Genomic DNA, 14,509 nt, shown 5'->3' with positions numbered 1-14,509 from the left:
GTTCCTTGAAATAGTTAAGGTGCAAGCAGGTGAAGGAGTGCAGGCAGAGAATTCCCCTAGTGTCCAAAGCAGAAAGTCAACTGAGGGGGTACACCTGGAGGACTGGGGAGCAGAAAGCAAAGCAGCCTCTCAAAGCAGCTCTGAGGAGTTAGAGGAGAGGGAAGTGCATCCAGTAATCAGGATCAAAAGGCACACATGCGACTGAATGGCAAGAAAGCCTGAACCACTGTCCGTAATACCCTGTGAACAGGCTCCGAGCTAAATTGATCTACAAACAAAATTTTCCCACAGACCTTCTGAAACAAAGACGGTATTTGTGGAGTGTCTTTGACAGGAGGGGATAGGATCTTGTTAAGCAGTAAGGCCTGGGGATTTTGGGGTCCCAGTGTATTTCTAAGTGACAGGCTGGCAGGTAACCCGTCTATAACATCACAAGTGGCTTACTGGGCTGGCGGTGTGGATCCCAGGGAGAGAGGGGAGCCCATTCCTATGTGGATGAAAGGACTGTCAGAGCCAGCAGAAGTGGTGCAAAAAGCTGCATGTACCCAGGCACTGCAGAACGGAGGGCACGGAGTGCCAACAGTTGCTCCCATAGACCCGACCTGCCTGAGACTGCTTATCCGAGGGTTCCCAGAGAGCTTAAAAGATACATGTCCAAGCTCCGAAAGAAAGGATTCGGAGTACTATCGAACATAACCAGCAGAATCCTCTGAACCCTCCTGCACACGTCATGACTTGGGAAGAGACATTACATAATATAGTCGCTCACGGGCGTGAGATGGGATGGTGTGAACAGAATGCCCCCAATGGGGCAAAGACAGGTATGAGGCGTTAAACACCGCCCCCCGCCCCGCCTCTCCCCATCCACCCCTGTCAGACACCACCACTCCATCCTCCCCCACTGGGAATCAGAACCGGTGTGGAAAAAACAAAAAACCAGGCCGGGCCTCCGAACCGCGTAGAAAGGATTTTTGGCGAAAAGCTTCAGCACTGGGGGTCGCATACCCAATAGCTCTGAAATTGGTGGAATTGCTTGAGGCAAAATTTGGGAGCCAGGGAGAAAAGGGGCAATCGACGCCCTCCCTACAGAGGACCATGTGGTTAACCCTTTCATGTCCCAGTGGGAGGCACTGAAGGAGACAAAAAAAAAAAGCTGCGGTTTGGGAATCGGGCTGCCCACTCCACACAGTAAATTTATGCCAATGATCCGTTAACAAAGAATATATATATGTATAATTTCCAAAGCGAATAAGATCAGGCTTCCTCATGGATATGGGAGCCCAAATTAGTGTTTTGAAAAAGCAACAAGCCAAGAAACTAAGAATTAGACCTTCAAGAAAAACTATAAACATAATGTGGGTAACAGGCACAGTGGGAAGAAAAATGTCCCATAGCTCAAACTCAGTTTTGGCTGCCTGGAGAAAAACTGTTGACAGCCATGGAGGTGGCTCTAAGCCTTTTTAAGAGCAATATACTGGGGTTTGATATGTTAGCTGACAGGCGATGGTGGAGGCCGTGTGTGGAGCTTTGGGGGTCGTGGGGTGGAAGCTGTGGGCATTAAGACCCTGCAGCTCGCTCCACAACAACTTCTGTCACAGAAGTTAGTGCTGCCACAGGGGATCAAACCATGCCAGTGCTGAGTGGTTCAGTGTTTTAACTACTCTGGAGCCTGATGGGTCACACTTCTTGGCCACAGTGCTGCAAGACTGGGGACAAGGAGAAGGCATCAAAGGGGTGTTCCGTACACCATATTATCCTCTGGCTAAGGGTATAGTTCAACAAACCAACAGTCTGATTAAGAAACATGCTGATGTTTCACACTGACTGGGACACACCGTTACCACAAGTAGTCTTTCTGTTAACAATTGCTTTGGAAGTTATGGAAACCCCAACATTCGAGCAGTCTTTCCTGAGGAACCAGTAGCAGGCTCTGACCCTACATCAGAGGATAAAAAGAATCAGTCCTTCTCAAGGACACAGGTGGGCCAACCTGTAATGGTGAAGCTGCCCTCTACTGGGATTGTGACTATGCCACTGGTAAAACCTGAAGAATTGTATGCCTGGGAAGCCCTGGACAGGAATGGAAAAACCCCACTGTATCAGTGCTCAGATTTCTAACCCTGAAGCCCAGATTCTAAGCTGAGGCCAGTTCTGTGCTTCCTTACAGGTTACTGGAGAAGCTGATCACCTTGGTACTCCAGGTGGACACAACCAGGACTGGAAGGCCACCCACTACTGATGGCATCATGGGGTGGCACTGAAATGGCACTGAAACAGCACTGTACCATTAAATATGGTGTTCATTAAAACACTAATGTTCTGGAACTTGTTTATAGATGACTGGTGGGTCCACATTGCCAAAGCATCAATGTCACTTGAGAAGCAAGATGAAGACAATGGCCAAAGATTCAAAACAAGTGTTGCTGCAATGGGAACTAACTGTTGGGGAAAAGTTTTTTATATGTTCGGATTATTGTTAATGATGACTGAAGTTATTCAGGAACAACTGTTGCTCGACTGTGAACCAGGTAATTGGGGGAAAGTTTGATCTACATTAAGAGCACAGTTGTGAGACCTGCAGTTTATGGTAAAGTGTAAAATTGAGTCAATAATGATTCCATGATGGGCACTGAAATTCATGAAGATTATACTCCCTTTTAACTTAGGTGGCAAGAGGTAGGTGTCTGCACCACCATTCCAAAGGAACTAGTCTGATCATGACTGTAGTCACAGGGTGGAGTGTGGCAGAGCACTCATGCCCCTCCCCACTTCGTTACAGGTATCAGCAGAGGTCCAGGATGATTATTTTTTAATGCTTTGTAAACCACAGATACAATTGATAGAAGGATGGCAAATCAGAAAAACTGTATGTTAAGTAATTTGGATTATGTACATGTCACGTGACTGGATTTTTCCTAACCTCTTCATCCCAATCAAAATCTAATGTAGCATCATCTAGCTCTGCTATTGAGAAGAGAGATTTTGGTGCAGCCACACTGCCTTTAGCAGCATTTCCCAATGCAAAACTCTTCCTTCTGCCAGGATGGCTCACATGCACCTTCAGCAATGGGCTATGGCTTTCATTGCTAGTGTCAATTTTAATGGTAGGTGAGGTTTGCAATTTTGAGTCAGGACGCGACGCAAAGGAGAATGCTGACAGTCTGGCTAATGTGCTGGAGCTCACCTTCCCTGTGCTTGGGCCACCAAGCTTCTCCTCTCCCTCCTTTTTCTTTTCAGTGGGTGAAGATGACACAGCATCAAAACTGACATCAGAGTGTAATGTTGCACTTCCTCTGATCTCTTTGCCTAAGGCCTGACTCTGCTGCTCTTCTCTTCTTTTATCAGCAATTGATCGTTTTTCCAAACTACTTTTTCCTAAGTGAGTCAATGTCATCTTGGATATCTCAGGGGGGCAGCGTTCTTCTGGCAGCTGTTCTCCCTGGAGATGCTCTCCAGGCTTAAAAATAGTTTCACTCTGAAAAAGAGAAAATTCTTCATTTTTCTTCTCTGAAAAATGATCTAGTTTTGTCCTTGGTCTGAAAGAAAATTTAGCTAGTTTAGCTGCTGGAGGACTTTCACTGTCAAGGATTTCTTGCTCAGGGGAACTTATTACCTTTGTTTCCTTCACTACATGACTTTTACTTCGTTTTCTCATGGAAATTTTTGCTGGTTTTGCTGCTACAGATAAGCTGCTCTTTTCCTCCCCTAGTACAGAATCTGCATCACTTGAAAGATCTGACAGACCAGAGGCAGGTAATACTGAAGGAAGGGCTTTTGCCTCAGGGTCCTGCGTACTGGTAAAGAATCCACGGGATTTCTCTGTGTGCAGTCTCTGACAGCTTTTAGAAACCCGTTGCGTAATCACTGAAACCTGCACACGAAGACCTGGTGATGCTGGGTCCTGAATATTTGCTTCTGAAGAAAAACTGTTGTGTTCTTCAGTCCTTTTCCTGCTTATCTTGGAAACTTTGCCCTGTTCCAAAGGAGCTTGTAGATTTACAGTTGCTAGTGACTCTCTCATTCCATTTCCCTTCCTTGGTATTGAAGCACTTCTTTCTGCAGAACAGGATGTCTCATACAGGGCTTTTGAAGCCAAGTTATTTGGAGATATCTTGGGGACTGGAGATCTTTTATGAACAGTTTCTCCAGAGTCAGCGTTGCTCTCTTCCAGGCTGTCAAACCAGGCCAGGCTGCCATCATCACCTCTCTCACTACGTTCAACCAAGTGTTTTGTATTTTTGTTATTACCATGTGCTGAGTTGCATGAAGGTTTTAGCTGTATATCCCCTTCACAGTTGCCTTCAGGCAAAGAAGGCTGTGGCCCAGAGTTATCCTCTTGTTGATTTGAAGCTTCTGATGGAAACATTTGCTTTGACTGCCCAAATGTATCCTTGTTCAAGTCTCTTGTAGTAGTACTGAAACTTGTCTCTTTGGGCTGCAGCTGGCATGAATTCTCATTCTGTAATCTATGGAATAAAAAAAAAAAAAATTAAGTAATTTAATTTTCTATTTTTTTTCTTTCTTTATTGCATTAGTGATCCTTAATGACAGGGTGCTTGGCCATCTCATTTAAAGTGTATTATTACCTAGAAAGGTTGGACCAGATGATCCTTGAGGTCCCTTCCAACCTGGCATGCTATGATTCTATGATCTACAATTTATTTCCTTTGGAAATCAAACAGAAAAAAAAACCAAAACAACAAACCAAAGTGCTTACAGCCATTGCTAGAGTCCCTTACAGGTTATGTATTATCCTAAGCAAGGCAAAGCCTCAGATGAATTATCATAATGTAAAATCAAGGTTCTACTTGGAATAGTGGTTGCTAGCCATTTTCTCTCACAATCACTATACACTCAACTTGTCAAAAATTCCACATGGTAGAGTGTAGCACCTCAGTTCACCTATAACACTTAATTATCACTGTCTGTGGCTGTAATATTCTCAGGGCCCTGCAAAGCAACAGAGATGCTAGGAGGGTTCCCCTGAATCTCAGTACAGCTGATACTCTGTCTATTGTACGTAAACATATAATTTCCAAGGGAGACAGTATTCTACTTTTGCTAAATAGTGGTTCTAAACATGAGTGAAGAGCAGCCACATTCCATCCCCAAAGTGACTGCACTAGTGTAAGTGAAGCTATTCCTGTGCATTATAAACAGTTCCTCTGTTACATGAAAGAGAAAACACTATGTTAACTAGTATGGTTTAGAATAATTATTATAAATATTTACTTATTCTTAAAATTTTGATGGAAAGTAGCAGAAATCATCTGACTCATCAAGAAGAGCTGAAAGATACATAATTGTCTTTTTGAAATATGGGTTAGGGAGAATGCATGGAACAAGCCTAATACAGAACAGGTTGCTTTAAAGAGGACATTCATTTAGTATTCTCTAAGCTGCTGAAGAGGGGGAATAAGAAATCAATTTGCAGCACAGGGGATTCAGTGGGACATTGGGAAAACCTTTATAAGCATTACAATGGAGCAGTAACAGAATTGACTACCCAGTGGCAATGGCAAATCCTCTTCATTAGAAGGCCTTTGGAGCAGATAACAAAAACCCTGCCAAGGGGATCAGAGATCTGATGCTGTCTTTGTATTTGATCTCCCATCCTCCATTTCTATGATCCCTTATGAACGCCTCCATTTTAAAACCAGCTTTTGTCTCTTTATTGGGAGATATCCCACTTTAATTGGCCTTTATTGTCTCTGTGGTTATTTAAGATGTCCTTACTATGTGTTATGAAGTAAGTCCAAAAAATATTTAAAGGAAAAAGTGTATTTTCATAACACTAAACTTTTAACAATAAGAAATTACAAAGTTTCTTTATAGCCTAATTTCATTTCAGGAAACAAATGTTAATTTTTTTGTATTTTATTTCCTTCTAGCCCTAGTGGAGGACTGGAAACATTGCAAGTTTTCTACTAGTAACAGAAAATAACTTTCCAAAGATTATTGCAGTGAGCCAAAAATTAGAGAAGAGACAGTGAAAATTCTAGTGTGTAAAAAAGAAAAATGACCCAAAAGAAGAGAACTTTAACTCAGGCTTGTATTTTCCATTAGCAGAAAGGGACAGATCCTGACAAGCCAAACAGAGAAGGTGGCTTAAAAATATGAAGCAGATCTGCTGTATTCTACCAAGCAGGTAACAAAAGGTTATATAAAATTATTTTCTCACCTACAGAATCTGGCATTTTGACCTTAAGAAGCTCTGCTGAAACTTAACTGTTCATTCATAGAACTAAGATACAACTTGGGAACTGATTAAAACATTCTTAAATTTTTTGTATATTCCTTAACACAGAAGGAGAAATGATCTTGTGATGATCTCAGGAGTGCTACTTTAAAACAATCTCTCTGCTCATCCATGTCCTTTAAAGCACAAGTCCCAAGTCCCTTCCCAATGTCAGTTTCTATTTTTGGATCCTCTCCAGATATTATTGTCAATTCTTTTTTGCAATTATGATGTTACCTTGCATGTCCTAACCTGTCAAGTCTTTGTAGCTCTTTGTGCAGGAGATCTTGCAGCTCCAGTCGCTCTAGTATGAGCTCACACTGCGTTCGATACTGTGCCATTGGATTTTCTGGAAATGAGGTGTGCAAGGCATTGATGCCTCCGAGAAGTGCCCCTCCCTAGTAAACACAAGAGATTAAAAAAAAAGAAAAAAAGAAGGGAAGCTATCTTTATTATTCAGCATAAAACGTAAACAACAGAGACTGTTTTCTACAAATGTCCCTTAAATATTTTGAAGTTTAAGGTAGCAAATGTTTACTGACTAACTGTATTGACACAATCCTACTATGTCTGCTTGGACAGGCAAATTTGCTCATACACATAAAAAAAATTATATGATCAAGCCTGCAATCTACTCATACAGGTTTATTTTTATTTATACAAAAAATAGAAGGTCCATTTAAGGCTTGAGAACATCATGACTAAAAATGAAAATTAGGGTTTTCCAAATACCTTGCAAAAATTCTGCCCGTGTAAGAAACCTTAATAACTGAGGAAGTTCTGAATGCTAAAAATTTTCATTAGCTTTGCCTAATTATTTAAAGAGAAAGATCTGGTTATTCAGGCTTGTCAACACAGGGTAATTGACCGACAAAACTATTTCTGAATAGCTCTTTAACAGTAACTATTCAGGAATAATTCTAGAGAGCAAGTTATTTTAATCTGGGACAATTTTGCTATGCCTTGTGAAAATGAAGTAGTTTTTATTTGGAACAGAGCAACTGCACAAAGTGATTTGTTCCATAACAAATTATCTGTCTTTTAGGTGCTTTACTTGGCCATCACAATGAGCTTCTTTTAAATGCTCTTGAGTGTGTATGAAAATGTGGGAGGGGACACAATTTAAGATAATTTGTGAAGTTTCATTTCTGTTCTGGTGCTTATGTCTTTGACATATCTGCACCTCTGAGACTCTGAGATATCATTTTGAGAAGAGGAAGGCAGCCATAAGACAAATCCACATGCCATGGAACCAAGGGCAGACGATCTAGAACAGAGAGAGAAAAAAGAAAGTATTGCAGGGAAAGTCAGCAGAAAGGAAGGGTGCAAAAGTGCTTATGGATGGGAAGACAAAATGTAAAACGGGAGTAAAGAGAGAAGGATTGGAAATGGAATAAAACAAGGATAAAAACATGACCAAAAGGAGGAGGGAGGCAACCTTAAGCAAAGATTAAATGAGACAAGAAAAGATCAAGCTGGGGGAATGAGAATAACCTCAAAAGGCAAAGGAGGAAAGAGAAAAATAAGGGTGGCTTGCAGGACAAAACAAACAAAAAACACCAATGATGATGAAAATGTGATAGTCCTTTTTCCAAGAGGGCTCATGAGAAGTCTTCTCTCTGACTTGAGAGCTGTGAACTTTGATTTCATACTGGTAAGAATATGACTTTTTGTAGAAGCTGCAAAGACAGTGTTGAAGGCAAGAGTTTGCTGAGCTGAAAGGTAGCACACAGTCCTTTCAAGAACTACACTGATACATCTTCATTTACAACCTCATCATACAGACTGACAATTAGGCCAGAAACACATAAACAGAATAATATAAAGTTGTGGGTTTTTTTTCCTAGGGAAGGAATCAATTTCTGAAAATAAACCTTTGCAATAAACAAATAAATCACTTCCTTAAAAAATAAACCTTTTCAGTGATTCATTTCTACTTTCCAAGAGGAAGGTAAAATTTGGCTTTAAATAGCTGATCTCAAATTTGCAGTTTCCTAGCAAAAATGAACACATAAGAAGAGTGGAGCAAATATGATGAGCATACCAACTACCCCCAGGTAGTCTTCTGCAGACATAATTCAGACAAATTTCTCACTGGCTTATTAGATAGATGCTTGTTATGCAAACTGCAGCCCTTAAGGGCAGGGCTGTATAAATATGATCAGGTGGATCCACAGCTAGAACAATTATTTTACACTTATTTGTGCTAATGAGGTAGAGAGATACACAGATGGCCATACACATTCATTATTGCCATACACATACATTCCACTTTTTGATATCTTATTAAAAATAATGAAACAGTATTTCAGATTTCTTATACCCAAAACCAAATTGCTTGAAACCACTGTCCCATCAAATTCCTATCTAGTTAATTACAGGTTTAATTACAGTTAATAAACACTTAGGTGATATCTTCTGCTGCTTCCACTGGCTGTATTAGTACAGCTTCTTATTTTAACTTAAGATGCAGTGCTGTCATTGAAAAGCTGAGCTCTTCAAAACAGTGCAAGATGAATTGCAGCAGACAGTGAAATAATCTTTTGCTACTTAATGAGGTCAGGCCCTGTAGTATTTTTGAGACAAATTCCATTTGCAACACTGTGCACTAGCTTATCCACGGCACAAACTGCAATTAGTCTCTCAGCTCTCATGGAAAGAACAAGGGAGATCACCAGTGCTGACTTGCCCTATGTGACTCTGTTCATCTATCCTGAAGAGTTTTATCTCCAAAAGAGGAGCGTTTTCTATCCCTGCAAAGGGCTTTGAGGTCCATTGAGCTAAGGGATGCTATATAAAGTTGTTTCAGTTGGAATATATTCATATCAACCTATACAGAAACATTGGAATTGCCATTTTGGATCAGACCAGTCATCTGTGCAGTGGAGTACACCATCTCTGACAGAACCAAACCCAAATATTTCAGATGTGCTAAAATACCCCACATGTAAAACTCTGGATAATCTGCTTATGGTAATTTTTTTTTCTACTCCAAAGTATGAAGATGTATTTGCTTTAAAAATATTCTATCCAAAGAAATAGTGTCTATACTGATTTTCCACACTGCCATTTTAAAAGCCTCTACCAGACTCCCATTCCTTTTATTAATTCTAAATGTGCTGCTTTTTCTTTACATTCAACATCCTAATACTGGTACAGTAAACTAGTCTAGCCTTCCACAATTTTTTTCAATGTCTTTTTATATAGAAACATTACACAAATCCACATGAAAACTGAAATGCACAATCTTCAGTGTACAGCAACCAAAGTTCTGAACTTCTAAGATTTCTCAGAGTAAAATGAGTCTTCTAAAAGTTCTGAGTTTTAGTGGCATCACCAACATATTTTAAAACAATCTAAAGGCAAAAAAAGTGGGGGTCTTGGCAACTGTTTGAAATTTGTTGCAAAAAAAAATATTTGGTTCTCTCATACCTAGTTAATGAGTTGACGAGATAACAAAATGTAAGAAAAAAACCATCAAAGACTATTGAACACAGCAATATAGACACAATTTCTGGCTCAAAAGGTCTTCAAATGTAGATTATCAAAAGTCAATAGTATGCCAAAACTTCACTTATACCACAAAGTCTACAAAAAAAGGTAACAGGCCTTTGCCACTCCAGCCACTTCAGTATAATCTATTTAAGGATTTTAGTAATCAAGATGGACTAAAAATTTCTTAGCAAGGTCTCTAATGACCTACTTTCTGTAAGACTCTCTCCAAAGAGATGGAGGAAGTTGGCATACATCTACATGAAACGGAATCCCTTCAATGTGGCATTTCCAGCAATGGCAATGTTCGCAAGAAACCTTACCTGCATAGAAGATTCCATCACCGATACCACAGTTATAGCATCTTCCAAAGTCACCGTATCCCTAAACATCAACCGGGCATGAGCTATCAAAAACAAACAGGCATTGAAAGCCAGAGTTACCAAAGTCAAAAAGCAATTTTTTGGTAGGAGAAAGTACAGGGTATTTCTTCAAATTTCTTCAGCTCTTCAAATACTGATATATGGGTCTAACTTAAATATTAATTATAATCCTTTTGATTTTACTGTGAATTTTAACAGGAATTGGAAAGCTTAGTTTTACTACTAAAGAATGTAATGTGACTTCTGGATAACAATTACAGTGACCAAATACAGATGCTAAAAATGTTAGAGTTAAAAAACGTAAAGTGCTGCATATCACAACAAAGAGTGTGATGTGAAACATCTCCATCTATATAAGTACACGTCATCACCATAAACTAAAAAAATGGTCTAATTTTCATCAAAAGGCAGAAAAGATTTGATTCGCTCTAACTGGTCTGTGTTAGAAAGTTAGTATTATTTAAGATAATCTTCTCCATGACAGTTTTATTTTTTCTTCTCTTATAGCCTTTTGTAAGAGGATATAATGCAAATGATTTACCACATGAAGCTCTCCTCCTAATTGGCCATGGAAACACACACAGTTCTCACTCAGCAAGAAAAAGGTAGGCTAATGAATACCATCCATATAATACTTTGAAAGAACAAAATGCGACTAAAAGCCCCAATCATGTGAACACATAAGAATGGAATAAACACTGGATGTGAAAATAACATGTGAATCTCTAAAAGTTCAGAATGTCTTTCAGTTAAATAATTTTTCCCTTATATAATTTTATAAAGCAAAACTATGTTAAGACAGAGACCTACTGCTTTCTTTAAGTTTGTATAAATGAAGTGTGACCTGAACTGAGAGCTGAGTATGCTTAAGTCCTATTTGCAAAATAGGGAGTTCATTATTGATAGTCAAGGAAACAAATTTTTTTTATGTTGTATTAATTGTAGGATAGAAGCAAATACCTCAGGCTGGGTAGAATGGCAACCCAGGACTCAAAGGAAGTAATGTAAATCCTGAGATTGCTTTTCATAAAGACAAAACTTCTGGCATTTTGCTCTTGAATGTGATTTCTTCCAGTGGTTTCAGGTTTTGCTATGGATGTCAGGATGGGAAAATTAAAACTGAGTGTGATACTCTCAATGTAACACCCTTTCCCACATTCAAAATCTCCAACCCCAGCTCTCTTTGGATTATAAAGATAAAACAAGACACACCTATCCTTACCTCTATGGAAAAGCTGCTACTCCCCTTACTAGCTATAATTATACTCCTGATCTATTCATTTTGGAAAGGTTAATTGTTAGCCTAAAAATAAGAACTGCCGCGGCTTTACCCTCCGCGAGGCGTATCAAGCTCTCTAACAGGCGGATGGTTGTTCGGGCAGCGTTTCTGCAGTCACTCTGACGCTGCATTTGATAGTAGCGTGCAAGGATCAAGTTGCTCTCATCAGACAACTTTGGCTGTATACTTCTTATAAGGCAGAAGTAGGTTTTCATCTTTTCCATGCTCCAGAGCTTTTCTGATTTGCTTGGGAAACCTGCACAAAAAAACATCTAGTCACTAATTCTGTAGCAGCTTTTTCCTAAGAATTCCTGTTAAATACATAGGTGGCTATAAAAGACACATTAATGTCTTTTTGAGGCATACAGGGCTGTCTGTATACTGGTCCTCCAGGACTTGGTCAAATTCCAGCATGGAATTCTACACACCATTCAATCCCTCCCCTATCAAAATCCACAGTAAAGCCTCCTGTAATTTCAGCAGAACTGCTGTCAAACTCCCTGCCCACCAGATGGTATAGTCAGTACTAAGTGCTCTACTATTCCTTATAATGTAAAATGCTACATTAATGTACAAACCTGCTCTGGCTGTTTTACCTATGTTGTAGGAGCCAAAGACTACCTGCCATATTAGGAGCACTTTTTGCAGGGAAACATTTTGGGCAGGGAAGGAAGCTAGCTGAAGGAGTTTCCTCTAACCATTTCTTCCCTAGTGGGGACCAAAGCCATGTTGCTGAAGTAGACGGAGAAAGGGCTGATTATAAAATCAAATCACACTGCCTACCCTAATTCCAGAGCACAGAGCTCCATGTAGGGAATACTGTTGTTCATTCCTTGAACACTGGCACGTGCAGTTCAGATTTGTTCTGTCTGAATTAGTTTCCCATTAACAGCATATAAAATTGCATGGTGTGTAGGATCTGTGTATCAAGCCATGTACAGGCACAAAATGGAAACTATCTACTTACTGAGCAGTCTGGGGCTCCTGCAGATGATCACAGATCACACAGTAGAAGTAGTGTGTTCTCAACTCACCCCTGTTAACTAATCAGTGATCTCTATCTTATTGCTACTTGAGAAACACACTGCAGGAAACATCATAGCAAAAATGTAAACACGATTAATATGAAAGACTCGAAAATAACAAACTAAACTGAAAGGTGGAGAAATTAAAAAACAAAACAAAACCCCAAACCAAAACGACAAAAACACCAAACAAACCCCAAAATCTTGTAATTTAAAGAGACTGCTCTTACCTTTATTTTGCAAGATAAAGGATGAAATTATGCGGTCCCATTCCTCATTCTTTGTATCTAACAATACTAAGACCAGGTCAAATCTGCTCAGCAAGGGACTGCCAAGAGCTATGTTGACAGAGACAGACTCATTCGGGTCATAATGGCCTTTTGGGTTTGTTGCTGCCAGGATAGTTGTCCTTGTATTAAGCTTGCACACCAAGCTAGAGAAAAATATGGTGAACATTACAGTTGAATTAAATGTGGTGGGGAAAATTATTCCAAAGTGTTAAAAATTATTACATTTTTATGTTATAATAAGCACCTCTTAACTTGAAAGACCATGAGAGCTAAACAATATACACAATTATTGTATGAATATATGTTGTATATACAACATTTTTCAGTCAGAGAATAGCAACTGGACAGAGAGACAGTGATTAGGATACCAAAAGTAACCAAGCATTATTGCCATGAGTAATCTCTATATACAGCTAGGTCCTTAAATGGTGAAAACTACATAACTTTTCAGAAATAAACATTACTTTGCTGGTTTATACAGTATGGAAACACTTAATTGTAGTGGAAGGTAACATATTAGCTTAATTCACATTTTAAGAAAGCTAAATAAAATTTAATATTAAAATATGTTTTAATTTCTCTGTGTTAACACATTAATAATATAAACCCAACCAAACAATGATGGCAGCTGTATTAATTGTTTCTCCAGCCATTTTCCTCTCTGAGGGATCTGAAAGACCTCATTATTTCATTCTTCATGCTACCCTGGCATGTGTTTTTAGATGTGGGGAGGGATTTTTATTCTAGTAGTCCAAATGCAATCCTTTTGGTTAAGGCACCAGCAGGACTATTCTAACTTTGGTTTGTCACTGAGCTATTTCTAGTCAGCTCCCAAGTAACTGCTGTCTCACATCCAAAGTTCTGTAACTGACAGGAAAGACCACAGATCTTCCATTAGCCTAGGCCCAATAGGAAAAAAACCCTTATCTCCCACGTACCAAAGTAAGACTTCAAATTAACAAAGTGCTAAATTACTACTCAAAAAATTCCTCATTATATGTCGTCCTTAAAAGTGAGCAACTGAGGCTACCTGAGCAAGTTAGCAAACTGTTTTGGAGTGTGCAAAACCCAACCAACTGCAAAATGGAACCTAGCTAAGCAGACAAGACTGTGTTGATTCCAAACCTTTGTCCCCAGCTGCATTACTGGCAAAGGCTAGTAATCTCCCAGGTGACAGCAGCATTACTTTTCCACTGTCTGCCAAAGAGGATGAAGAGAAGAGCTTCAGTGAAGAAACTTCAGAATAAAGGAAGGACATGATCAGTTAGGGAAGCTGAGAAGATGGGGCTGGAGTGAGAGCTGAGTGAAGGCAACAAGGAGGAATGTGGAAAGGGTGATGGCTTTTGAACAGCAGAGATTTCAGTAATCCCAGCCTAGAAAATACTTGGGCCTGGACAAGAGCTGCATATGACTGACTAAATGAGATATGAGCTCAAAGGTCAAAGTGGCAGGGGGGAGAAATAGCAGATTTGAATACACACTACTTTGAAAAAGAAAGCAAGGAACTGAAAGTTAGCAGGAGTTTATATTTATGCCATGCTCAACATATAAAATTCAGCAGCCTGGAAATGTCCTGGCCTTCTTTTGATACCATGTAGGGCTACTGGATATCGGAGAAATGAAGCCCTGCTTTCTGAGTTCCAATAAAAAATTAACAAAATTCCTGATTTCCCATATGATTATTTGAACACTCACAGCAAAGGACAAGAAAAAGAACACCAAGTCTTTTTAGGCAAGTGCCCTGGCCTATGTTGTTAGATTGAAAACCCAAAGGTGAAGAGGGTGTTTATACTGATTGATTG

The 14,509-nt window shown here is 39.6% G+C and overlaps 1 protein-coding gene across 2 annotated transcripts in view; it reads right to left on the bottom strand.

The window, feature by feature from the left end:
• Positions 1-2,778: 2,778 nt before the first annotated feature.
• Positions 2,779-14,509, bottom strand: part of MCM9 (minichromosome maintenance 9 homologous recombination repair factor) — a 43,391-nt gene continuing 31,660 nt past the window's right edge. Inside the window, exons 8-12 of one of the 2 annotated variants that reach the window (XM_051614915.1) lie at positions 12,648-12,850; positions 11,445-11,648; positions 10,054-10,136; positions 6,491-6,636; positions 2,779-4,466 (exon numbers count right to left, since the gene is read on the bottom strand). In XM_051614915.1, coding sequence (XP_051470875.1) covers positions 2,897-4,466; positions 6,491-6,636; positions 10,054-10,136; positions 11,445-11,648; positions 12,648-12,850 — 2,206 coding nt within the window. In that variant the 3' untranslated portion in view covers positions 2,779-2,896. Of the gene's footprint in view, positions 4,467-6,490; positions 6,637-7,136; positions 7,506-10,053; positions 10,137-11,444; positions 11,649-12,647; positions 12,851-14,509 lie in introns of those variants that run through there. The other variant, XM_051614916.1, reaches the window with a different exon arrangement.

The sequence above is a fragment of the Apus apus genome, chromosome 3 (genome assembly GCF_020740795.1).
Source record: "Apus apus isolate bApuApu2 chromosome 3, bApuApu2.pri.cur, whole genome shotgun sequence".
NCBI classification, from domain to species: Eukaryota; Metazoa; Chordata; class Aves; order Apodiformes; family Apodidae; genus Apus; species Apus apus.
Note: the sequence above shows the minus strand (reverse complement) of the source record. Positions and strands in the feature narration are given on the sequence as shown.